Here is a 12,041-nt window from a genome sequence, read left to right on the forward strand (position 1 = left end):
TCATGCTGCTGGGAGCGGACGTGTTCCCGGCAGTGTGAGCTTACAGCAGCCATGACAGCTGTCACATCTCCAGATGTGACAGCTGTGCATGGGAGATCAGCGCAGGAACGTGGACAGGTAACTATTTTTTTTTTTTTTAGTAAAATTAGAATTAAATAAAATTGTGTTTTATTTCAAATAAATTATTTTTTTCTGGGTGTTTGTCTTTTTTCTTTTTAACACTTTGTAGGTTAGTAATGGGGGTGTCTTATTGACGCCCATCATTACTAACCTGGGCTTCATGTCAGCTGGCGCTGACATGAACCCCACCACTATTACCCCCTGCCACCGCACCAGGGCAGCGTGGAAGAGCGAGGCTAAGTGCCAGATTTGGCGCACAAATATGATGCGCCAAATCTGGGGCAGCTGAGGGCTGATATTATAGCCTGGGAGGGGGCCTATAACCATGGCCCCTTTCAAGGCTATTAATATCAGGTCGCAGCTGTCCGCCTAGCCTTTGCTGGCTACAATTTATAGGGGGACCCATGTCATTTTTTTGGGGGGGGTCTTCATAAATAGTAGCCAGAAAAGGCAAAGTGGCTAGCCTTTGCTGGCTACAATTTATAGGGGGACCCCATGTCATTTTTTTTGGGGGGGTCTTCATAAATAGTAGCCAGAAAAGGCAAAGTGGCTAGCCTTTGCTGGCTACAATTTATAGGGGGACCCCATGTAATTTTTTTTGGGGGGGTCTTCTTATATAGTGGCCAGAAAAGGCAAAGCGGCTAGCCTTTGCTGGCTACAATTTATAGGGGGACCCCATGTCATTTTTTTTGGGGGGGTCTTCATAAATAGTAGCCAGAAAAGGCAAAGCGGCTAGCCTTTGCTGGCTACAATTTATAGGGGGACCCCATGTCATTTTTTTTGGGGGGGTCTTCATAAATAGTAGCCAGAAAAGGCAAAGTGGCTAGCCTTTGCTGGCTACAATTTATAGGGGGACCCCATGTAATTTTTTTTGGTGGGGTCTTCTTATATAGTGGCCAGAAAAGGCAAAGCGGCTAGCCTTTGCTGGCTACAATTTATAGGGGGACCCCATGTAATTTTTTTTGGTGGGGTCTTCTTATATAGTGGCCAGAAAAGGCAAAGCGGCTAGCCTTTGCTGGCTACAATTTATAGGGGGACCCCATGTCATTTTTTTTGGGGGGGTCTTCATAAATAGTAGCCAGAAAAGGCAAAGCGGCTAGCCTTTGCTGGCTACAATTTATAGGGGGACCCCATGTCATTTTTTTTGGGGGGGTCTTCATAAATAGTAGCCAGAAAAGGCAAAGTGGCTAGCCTTTGCTGGCTACAATTTATAGGGGGACCCCATGTAATTTTTTTTGGGGGGGTCTTCATAAATAGTAGCCAGAAAAGGCAAAGTGGCTAGCCTTTGCTGGCTACAATTTATAGGGGGACCCCATGTCACTTTTTTTTGGTGGGGGGCTTCCTATATAGTAGCCAGTAAAGGCTAAGCTAACTGCTGCGGCCTGGTATTAATAGCAAAGGAAGGGTCCATGGTTATTGGCTACTTCACAGACTATAACATCAGCCAACAACCGTCTGCTTTCCCTTTGCTATTTATTAAAGCTATGCGTGAGCCCACTTATTTTTTTTGGTTAAAAGATTTTATTAAAGTGAAAGATTATTGTACAGTGTATGTAGGTTCATTCACTGAAAGCTCCTGCATACGCTGTAAGGTTGATTTCTCACGTCCACATATCCACGTTAGTACAGATAAGTGTGACCGAGCATGCTTTGCAATGGGTCTGTGTGTGGGTCTCCGCTGTGTGTGGAAAATGGCATCAACACTCGTCCCGGAGATTGACGTGTGAAAGAACCGTACAATATAGGTGAGGGGTTAGTGTTGGTGTGTGTGCGTACATATCTCCATATGTTTATTTAATTTTTTTTTTGGGGTTAATCTTTTATTCCTCCATTTTGTTTTTAAAATAATATTCACACACGTTATTATTCACTGTAGATTGAAAAATATCCCGAAATATGGGACCGAGCTAGTCCTGACTACAAAGACAAGCAGAAGAAAAAAGACGCCTGGGCCTCTGTGTTGAGCCAAATGTATCCCCAGTGGGTGAATGCTGAACGTGATGCCCAAGAGGAAATTAGTAAGTTTTGATTTTTACACTTATTTTTATATCTATTTATAATTGCACTTTTTGGTGTGAAAGCAGTTCATAAATTGTTTTGGTTGTGTCATTGCAGTGTATGATATTAAAAATCGGTGGAGATCGGTCACCGACCGGCTGGTGAAGTATCACCAGTCGGTGCAAAGTGGCTCATCACCCAAAAAAAGAAAATTTCCTTTTGCGGACGAGCTGGCCTTCATACTAACCAGTAGGAGTTTGCGGAGGTAAATTCCCAAAACGTATTAATTGAAATGTTTCCAAAAATGTTGTATTTACATTGGGATTTACCTTTTATTATATACAGAACTGAAGGAAACATCATGGCCCCAACAGCAGAAGAGGACACAAACACAGAGCAAGCAGAGGAGGAATCCGAGGACTTTTTCCAGCTTTCCTCACCGGATCCATCTGCTTCGGCATCTTCAGCATCTGGTTGTCCCTCACATTCTTTGTCCAATCCAGCGGACATCGGGACGGGTTTGGTGACTGATTCTCCTGCTCCTGCTCCAAGTGACGCTGGAAGCTCTGCTGGTGATGTGTTGAGGCCCACTGGGAGGGGGTCTGGTTCTGCTCATCTCGTGGCATCGAGAAGGGCGGGCAAAAAAAAGGCCAAAAGCCACGGGGGTGGGACTATTGTGCTTGAAGCACTCACAAATCGAACCCTCAGCCTTGTGGAAAGGGCATCCCAGGAAGATGCCATCGATAAATTTTGCTCAGCCCAAGCTGCCCGCATCAGATCTCTGCCACGAGATAGGCAGAACATGTACATGACTGCAGCAGGCGCTATGGTCATGGCAATTGAAGAGGCAGCAGTTATGCCCTCGCCCCCAGCCGTAGTATGCGGAATATTTAATTGTTTCAAACCCAGTGTGCCTCCACCACGACCAGCAGCTGCAACCCAGCGTTTTGGGCAGGTTGCTGCAGCATACCGTCCAGAAGATATGCAACCAAGTTATGGTCGGCAAATGGCTCATGGTGCATCATCATTTATCAGAGGACCATCCCCCAACTCTACTTTTTCTCCAGAAATGTTTCCTGGGTACAGCTTTGAAGAAGACCTTCAAAACTTGTAGTTAAAAAATTTTACCCCTCCCTGTCAGCATTTTTGGACCCTAGCAAATACAGACAGCACCTGTAGGTCGATAGATACACAATGTTTTAGAGAATCAGACAATTAACAAAGACCTTTTCTTATGGTCACCTATACCAGGCATCAGGCGTAGGGGACTGTAAGAAAAGGTCTTTCTTTTGATATAATTAAACAACCTACAGGTGCTGCCCGTATTTTAGGGCCCAAAACTGATTAGAGGACAGGTGTGCTGTACACAGTGTGTAATTTTTTCCCAAGTTATGGGCAATGTTTGTCCGATTAAATTTTCTAGAAGTTTGTTGTTTTGTGTTTTTAAAAAGTTTTTTACAGTTATTCTATATTACGTATTAAAAAAATTATTTAAACTATCTGTTAATTTTTCTTTTCAAGTGTATATGTGGTTGGATTGGGTTGTAATGAAAAAGTGTTCCCCTGATCTGCGCTCACCATAGCGCAGGTCAGAGGAACTCTACATTTTTGAAATTTGTTCAAACTAATCTACGTATGTGGTCGGCTGTATACAGTGGTTTTTAAATTAGAAATATACTTTGATATTTTGGACCACAACTATTTTTTGGATGAGTACTACTCTCAACACTGTTATTTGCTAGTTCTGTTCTTAGCGCAAGCAAATAACAATGGTGAGGGTTGACTTTAGCAGACAGTACTTGGGAATAGCGCTCTAGGTAGTAATGCCAATTTACAGGCTCTGGTCTTTGTGGGTTGTTCACTTTTGCGTTGACGTATTGTCGAAAAAAAAAATGTAGAAGGTTGCAATTCAAGAAATATTTTAGACAAATTTAAGTTTAACCAAAATTTATTTTTTTTAAAAACATTTTTTTTTACATTTTTATTTTAAAAAAAAAGGAGGAAGTTCTTCTTTTATTGTTCATCAGATCTTCTCTGCTGGTCAGGCTGCTCAACACCAGCACAGGAGTATTGCCAGTGCACGGCACCTTCAGGACTCATGAAGTAGTCAGCGAAGGTTTCTCGCACCCTGGCACCAGAGTTGGATGGCCTTCCCTGACCGGAGTTGACAACTGGAATTAATTCAGATAGCTGTGACTCCTCATCTTGCTCGGTGCTGTACTCACGAGCATAGTTGTGGAGTACACAGCATGCCTTAATTACAGTGTCAACGGTCTCCGTATCCAACTGGATGGCAGTGTGAAAGATCCTCCACTGACTACACATGATTCCGAAGGTGCATTCCACATATCTGCGTGCACGACTCAGCCGATAATTGAAAATCCTCCGCCGGGCATTCAGTGCCCTTCGTGGGTATGGGCGCAGCAGGTTGGTCTGTAAGGGAAATGCCTCATCCGATACCATCACAAAAGGAACTGGATGTGTGGAACCCGGCAAAGGTCTTGGGGCTGGGAGCGTTACGCCATCTTGAAGAATTTGCAGCCCAATCTGTGATGATCTAAACACCCGAGAGTCCCCAGTACTGCCATAAGCACCAACGTCAATGGCAACAAATTTGAAATGTGCATCAGCAACCGCCATCAGGACCACAGAAAAAAATTTCTTATAATTAAAGAAGCGTGATCCTGATCGTGGTGGCTGCTGAACTCTCACATGTTTGCCATCGACAGCACCAATGCAGTTTGGGAAATTGGCCACAGTTTGAAAGCCTGCTGCGACCTGCAGCCAAGTCTCCTCGGTTGGAGAAGGCCTCACGATGGGCTGCAACTTCTGCCAGATGACGGTACATGTGCACCTCACAATTCTGGAAATGGTGGATTTACCAACCCTAAATTGGAGGTGCAGTGATGTATAGCTCTCTCCTGTGGCCAAAAATCTGAAAAGGAAAAATAGATAATTAGAAAAGCCATAAAAAGAAATACAAGCCAACAGTAATTATCCATTATTAATTCATCTTTTAAAAAATTAAGGTCTTTATTACAAAAAACTATTCCAACAATGGGCTCTTTTTTTTTGGGGGGGGGGGGGGGCTCCACATTTTCAATCTTTTTTGGTCATCTTTTGTTTTCTCTTGAGTTCACACATATCAATTTATAATGTGTTTTGACTTTGTGTCTGTGTTTGCCTACGATGTTTGCTCTAGAGTTTACACATCAGTGACCTTTTCAATCTGATCTCTGTGCATGGTGATCTCATGGTCAAGCCAAAAATATGTACACAAAGACAGACACAGTGGAGCCATCACCACAGGGTAACAAAACCAGGTACACCAGCCATCACCGCAGGGTGGCGAACAAAACCAGGTACATATAAATCAACATTCAACTTACCGCAAGGTGATGAGCAGCCTTTCCTCAGCAGAGATAGCCCTTCGCATTACAGTGTCTTGGAAGTCCAGGTCAGGAGACATAAGGCTTAGCAGCCGATCAAATGCAATAATGTTCAGACGGCAGAACTGTTTAAATTTTTCAGGAAAACTATAGTAAACAGAGAAAAAAAAAATATTAAAAGATAATTTTGGAACATAGTATACAAACAAAACCTTAAAAAAACAGCATAGACGGATGACATTATACTTTCTTCACATATATCTTACCTCCTTAAATCCTGGTAGAGAACATTAAAGTGGCCCTTGTCCGTCCGCTCCTGCAAGATAGGGTGCACCCAAATTTTTTTTGGTCGTCTTCTCCTCCTTAAACGCTCCTATAGAACAATAATAGGTTAGTACACACACTACATAAAAATAATGTACCCCAAAAAAACTTAGTTTATATTACCTGATCAACGTTGTAGTGCTGGAGATTTAAGCAAGTCATTAGCAGAAGGTTTAGGCATGATCTGCTGACCCGCAGGGGCTGCAATTCCTGTGGCATACTGTCTTTTGCAAAAAACAAAATGGTGAAGAGGGGTTGAACTAGGAAATGACATCAGGATTTCCATCTTTTTTTTTTTTTTTTCAATAACTTTATTTGTGCTCAAAAACGCATGAAATAAGCTTACAAAAACGCATGTAAAATCCGCATACAAAAACGCGTCAAAAACGCGACCAAAAAACGCACGCGATTTTCTGGCAAGGGACATGCAGAAATGTTGCAGAAATTTTCTGCTTCATAAATGCAACGTGGGCACATAGCCTTATTCATGGAGGTGTTGATCTACAAGAAAGGGAACAAAATGTAATTTAAAAAAACGTTAGCTGATTTCATCATTTAAAAACCTCTAAAAGAAACAGACACTACTGAATTGTTGGGTTGAATTCTAAGTTATCACTGTAGTATTGAATTCCACATTCAATCCATTTGGTTTGCATGGAGGATTGGTTCTGCAGGTGGTGACCTCAGACCATTTCTATGTTCTCATCCTTTTTGGCTGTTGTGTTGGTCAGTTTTGCATTTTGTCATTGTTCTCACCCGTAGAGGTACAGTAGCATGAGGCGGTGTCTACAACACACAGAAATTGCTCAGGCATGGCAGCTCCTCCAGGATGGCGCATCAATGCGAGCTGTGGCAAGAAGGGTAGGTGTGTCTGTCAGCAGTGCCAGAGCATGGAGCAGATACTGTACCAGTACACCAGCCAGTACACCAGCATATAAAAGGAAAAACAGCGTCCAATCCAGGGTGTTCAAGATATCAAAATTGTAGTTTATTCCGCCAGATTACAACATTTCGACCGTTTGGCGGTCTTTATCAAGATTTATCTTAAACACCCTGGATTGGATGCTGTTTTTCCATTTATATGCTGCAATTTTTCCAAGTTGGTTCCTTGGCGTCAACAGGCGTCCATTTTGTTGAGTGCTGTCGGCTGCTTCTTCTTTGGACAGGCTAGTACACCAGGAGACGTGGAGGTGACTGTAGGAGGGCAACAACCAAGCAGCAGGACCGCTACCTCCCTTGTGCAAGGAGGAACAGGAGGAGCAGTGCCAGAGCCCTGCAAAATGACCTCCAGCAGGCCACTAACATCCATGTGTGTTCTCAAACTGTCAGAAACAGACTCCATGAAGGCGGTATGAGGCCCAACATTACAAATGGGTGTTGTGCTTAGAGCCCAACACCATGCAGGGCCATAGGCATTTGCCAGAGAACACCAAGATTGTCAGATTCGACATTCGCGCCCTGTACTTTTCACGGATGAGAGCAGGTTCACACTGAGCACATGTGACAGAGTCTGGAGACGCTGTGGAGAAAGTTCTCCTACCTGCAGCATGACCGGTTTGGCAGTGGGTCAGTAACAGTGTGGGAAGGCTTTTCTTTGGAGGGCCGCTCAGCCCTCCATGTTCTATCCAGAGGTACCCTCACTGCCATTAGGTACCGTGATCCTCAGACCCATTCTGAGACAATATGCAGGTGCAGTGGGCCGTGGGTTCCTTCTGATGCATGATAATGCTAGACCTCATGTGGCTGAAGTGTGTCAGCAGTTCCTGCATGATGAAGGCATTGATGCTTTGGATTGGCCTGCTTGTTCCCCAGACCTGAATCCAATCGAGTACATCTGGGACATCATGTCTTGTTCCATCCACCAACGCCATATTGCACCACAGGTTGTCCAGGAGTTGACTGCTGCTTTAGTCCAGGTCTGGGAGGAGATCCCTCAGGAGAACATCCGCCGCCTCACCAGAAGCATGCGCAGGCATTGTAGGGAGGTTATACAGGCACGTTTAGGTCACACACTACTGAGCATCATTTCCTTGTCTTGAGGCATTTACACTGAAGCTGGATCAGCCTGTAATTTGATTTTTCACTTTGATTTTGAGTATCATTCCAAATCCAGACCTACATGGGACATTAATTTCGATTTAATTGATAATTGTTATGTTTTATTGTTCTCAACACATTCCACTATGTAATGAATAAAGATTTACAACTGGAACATTTCATTCATTGATATCTAGGATGTGGTGTTTTAGTGTTCCCTTTATTTATTTGAGCAGTGTATATATATATTTACATTTAGTGAATCCTGCTTTGAGCAGGGGGTTGGACCAGATGACCCAGGAGGTCCCTTCCAACTCTACATTCTATGATTCTATGATATATATATATATATATATATATATATATATGTATATATATATATATATATATGTAGATACATATATACAGTACAGACCAAAAGTTTGGACACACCTTCTCATTTAAAGATTTTTCTGTATTTTCATGACTATGAAAATTGCACATTCACACTGAAGGCATCAAAACTATGAATTAACACATTTGGAATTATATACTTAACAAGAAAGTGTTAAACAACTGAAAATATGTCTTATATTCTAGGTTCTTCAAAGTAGCCACCTTTTGCTTTGATGACTGCTTTGCACACTCTTGGCATTCTCTTGATGAGCTTCAAGAGGTAGTCACCGGAAATAGTTTTCACTTCATAGGTGTGCCCTGTCAGGTTTAATAAGTGGGATTTCTTGCCTTATAAATGTGGTTGGGACCATCAGTTGTGTTGTGCAGAAGTCTGGTGGATACACAGCTGATAGTCCTACTGAATAGACTGTTAGAATTTGTATTATGGCAAGAAAAAAGCAGCTAAGAAAAGAAAAATGAGTGGCCATCATTACTTTAAGAAATGAAGGTCAGTCAGTGCGAAAAATTGGGAAAACTTTGAAAGTGTCCCCAAGTGCAGTTGCAAAAACCATCAAGCGCTACAAAGAAACTGGCTCACATGAGGACCGCCCCAGGAAAGGAACACTAAGAGTCACCTCTGCTTCTGAGGATAAGTGTATCCGAGTCACCAGCCTCAGAAATCGCAGGTTAACAGCAGCTCAGATTAGAGACCAGGTCAATGCCACACAGAGTTCTAACAGCAGACACATCTCTTCAACAACTGTTAAGAGGAGACTTTATGCAGCAGGCCTTCATGGTAAAATAGCTGCTAGGAAACCACTGCTAAGGACAGGCAACAAGCAGAAGAGACTTGTTTGGGCTAAAGAACACAAGGAATGGACATTAGACCAGTGGAAATATGTGCTTTGGTTCCAACCACCATGTCTTTGTGGGACACAGAAAAGGTGAACGGATGGACTCTACATGCCTGGTTCCCACCGTGAAGCATGGAGGAGGAGGTGTGATTGTGTGGGGGTGCTTTGCTGGTGACACTGTTGAGGATTTATTCAAAATTGAAGGCATACTGAACCAGCATGGCTACCACAGCATCTTGCAGCGGCATGCTATTCCATCCGGTTTGCGTTTAGTTGGACCCTCATTTATTTTTCAACAGGACAATGACCCCATACACACCTCCAGGCTGTATAAGGGCTATTTGACCAAGAAGGAGAGTGATGGGGTGCTACGCCAGATGACCTGGCCTCCACAGTCACCAGACCTGAACCCAATCGAGATGGTTTGGGGTGAGCTGGACCGCAGAGTGAAGGCGAAAGGGCCAACAAGTGCTATGCATCTCTGGGAACTCCTTCAAGATTGTTGGAAGACCATTTCCGGTGACTACCTCTTGAAGCTCATCAAGAGAATGCCAAGAGTGTGCAAAGCAGTTGACTCGCCCCCTGGACCGTGGGGTACTCGGAACCAGGCCTTCTAGTGTACGGTGCTGATGGGGCTAGTAGTGGCAACCCGATCCCGTGGCTCAGGGTGGTCAGACCAAATTGTGGCAGTCTATTTATATGGTTTGCAATGTCCGACTACGCCACCCGTGGATTGCGGTCAGAGTGAACCGCCGCTGCAGAGCAGACCACTGAGGCTGGTGTTGTGGGTGCAGCAGGGAATAGTATAACTCCCCACGGGAGGAGTGTAGCCTCAGGGCAGTGAGCATAGATGGTGGGGGTTGTGGTGCAGGGCATCCCAGTACCGTTAGTGCTGGTGCGGTAAGAAACACAGAGACAACGTGTCGCAGTCCAGGGTCTTTTACTCACAGTTGTTATCCGAGTCACTTCTGCAGGGAATGACTGCCCAAGCCGTGCTGCGTCCACCAGGTGAGGAGCTCGGTCAACCCCCTGGCAATTCAGCAGTATGGCACAGGACCCCCTTCTGTCCTTTCTCTGGCCTCTCGTGCCCCACCAGTGACCACACTTCTGTCCAGCTGCCTCGGGCCTTCTCTTGGTGAAACGGTTTCCCTGACCCTATGTGGTGCCTTCCTAGTGGGTGTAGCAGGGGGTCGCACCAATAGATGATCACGACCTCCGGTCTTTGGCTGAGGGATAATCTCGTGGGTGCTTCGGGTCCCTTCTGCCTTCTTGTTTCTGGAGTCTTTCTACTCCTCTTTCTCTCCACCTTTCTTCCTTCCTTCTCCTTCTCCTCTTCTCTCAGGCTCCGGCCTCTGTGCTAGGCCTGCCCAGGGAGCAGAGCCCATGCAGCAGCTCTGCTCCCTGCCTTCTCCTCTCACAGAACACTGAACTCCCTCCTAAGATGGCCCCCACCTTATCTGCTTCACTGTGTCTGAGCTCAGGTGACCTGCAACCAATGAGCTCCTTCCTATGCTCCAGAAACCGTCCCCTTCTGCTCCTACATCACTGGGTTCTCTCCCCCCTCCCCACTCCAGCCAGGGACATGGTCAGATGTGCCTGCATATATATATATATATATATATATATATATATAAATGGGAGCACCGTAGAGCTGTCCCCTGGAAATGAGGGGAGTGTGTATGCAGTTAACTGAGCCCTGGTCCATACTCCATCCTTACCTGGGAGTGGAATATCACACCTCTGGTTGAGGTGCAATACCCCTGTAGCAACCGAACCCTTGGGGCGCTACACAGTCATCAAAGCAAAAGGTGGCTACTTTGAAGAACCTAGAATATATGACATTTTCAGTTGTTTCACACTTTTTTGTTAAGTATATAATTCCACATGTGTTAATTCATAGTTTTGATGCCTTCAGTGTGAATGTACAATTTTCATACTTATGAAAATACAGAAAAATCTTTAAATGAGAAGGTGTGTCCAAACTTTTGGTCTGTACTGTATATATACATACTGTGGATGATGGAGGGTGTGGGGGGGAGCGGCAGCAGAAGAGGAGGAGCGGGGCACAGTCTGCTGCAGCGGGGCACAGCCTGCTGCAGCCTACACTGAGCCTGCTACTAAAATAAATGAATATTCATTGCTCCCAACGCCCGGTCACGTGTGCGTGCTATTAAAGACCATGAATATTCACTAAAATGCACTCGCATGAGCTTGGGGCGTAGTGAATATTCATGCTCTTTAATAGCGGGCACACGTGACTGCCGAGCCACAGCAGGAGAGTGAATAGTCACTACTCCCCACGCTCGTAGTCCCAGTATGGAGAGCAGTGACTATTCCGGCAGATCATCTCACAGTGTAAGGGTGCATGGCAGTGACGTCATGCGCTCCTCACACTGTGAGATGGGTGCCAGCAGCAGAGCAGGATGCAGCGCTGGATCAGAGGGAAGAAAGGGGAGTATAATTGTTTATTTTTTTGTGTGCAATAATGGGGATAGAGGTACCATGCATAACAGGATTGGGGTGGGGGGGGGTGCCAAGCATACCAGGAAGAGGGATGAGGGGGCCATGCATACCAGGAAGAGGGATGAGGGATGCCATGCATACCGGGATTGAGGGGTGCCATGCATACCAGGGTGAGGGATGAGGGGTGCCATGTATACAATGATTTAGGGGTGGCATGCATACCAGGATGAGGGGGACCATGCATACGAGGATGGGGATCAGAGGGTGCCATGCATACCAGGATGTGAATGAGGGGTGCCATGCATTCCAGGATGGGGGATTGGGGTGCCGTGCATACTAGGATGTGAATGAGGGGTGCCATGCATACCAGGATGGGGGATTGGGGTGCCATGCATACCAGGATGTGAATGAGGGGTGCCATGCATACTAGGATGGGGCCACATATACCAGGATGGGTGATATTAGCAGAATTGGGGGACAT

General features: G+C 45.1%; 1 protein-coding gene and 1 long non-coding RNA gene across 2 annotated transcripts; one reads left to right on the plus strand and one right to left on the minus strand.

Moving 5' to 3' along the window:
- Positions 1-1,672: 1,672 nt before the first annotated feature.
- On the plus strand, positions 1,673-3,967 carry LOC141165054 (uncharacterized). The gene is made up of 3 exons (XM_073650701.1): positions 1,673-2,138; positions 2,236-2,383; positions 2,464-3,967. The coding sequence occupies exons 1-3, from the start codon at positions 2,090-2,092 to the stop codon at positions 3,230-3,232; spliced, it is 966 nt and encodes a 321-aa protein (XP_073506802.1). The 5' UTR covers positions 1,673-2,089; the 3' UTR covers positions 3,233-3,967.
- Positions 3,968-5,513: 1,546 nt separating this feature from the next.
- On the minus strand, positions 5,514-6,081 carry LOC141165055 (uncharacterized). Its single transcript, XR_012251042.1, has 3 exons — positions 5,955-6,081; positions 5,774-5,880; positions 5,514-5,654 (listed from the first exon to the last, which is right to left on the minus strand). It is a non-coding gene; the product is annotated as an uncharacterized lncRNA (long non-coding RNA).
- Positions 6,082-12,041: the final 5,960 nt, after the last annotated feature.

The sequence above is a fragment of the Phyllobates terribilis genome, unplaced genomic scaffold, assembly GCF_046119375.1.
Source record: "Phyllobates terribilis strain yellow unplaced genomic scaffold, ASM4611937v1 Scaffold_11__3_contigs__length_659146591, whole genome shotgun sequence".
Lineage (NCBI taxonomy): Eukaryota > Metazoa > Chordata > Amphibia > Anura > Dendrobatidae > Phyllobates > Phyllobates terribilis.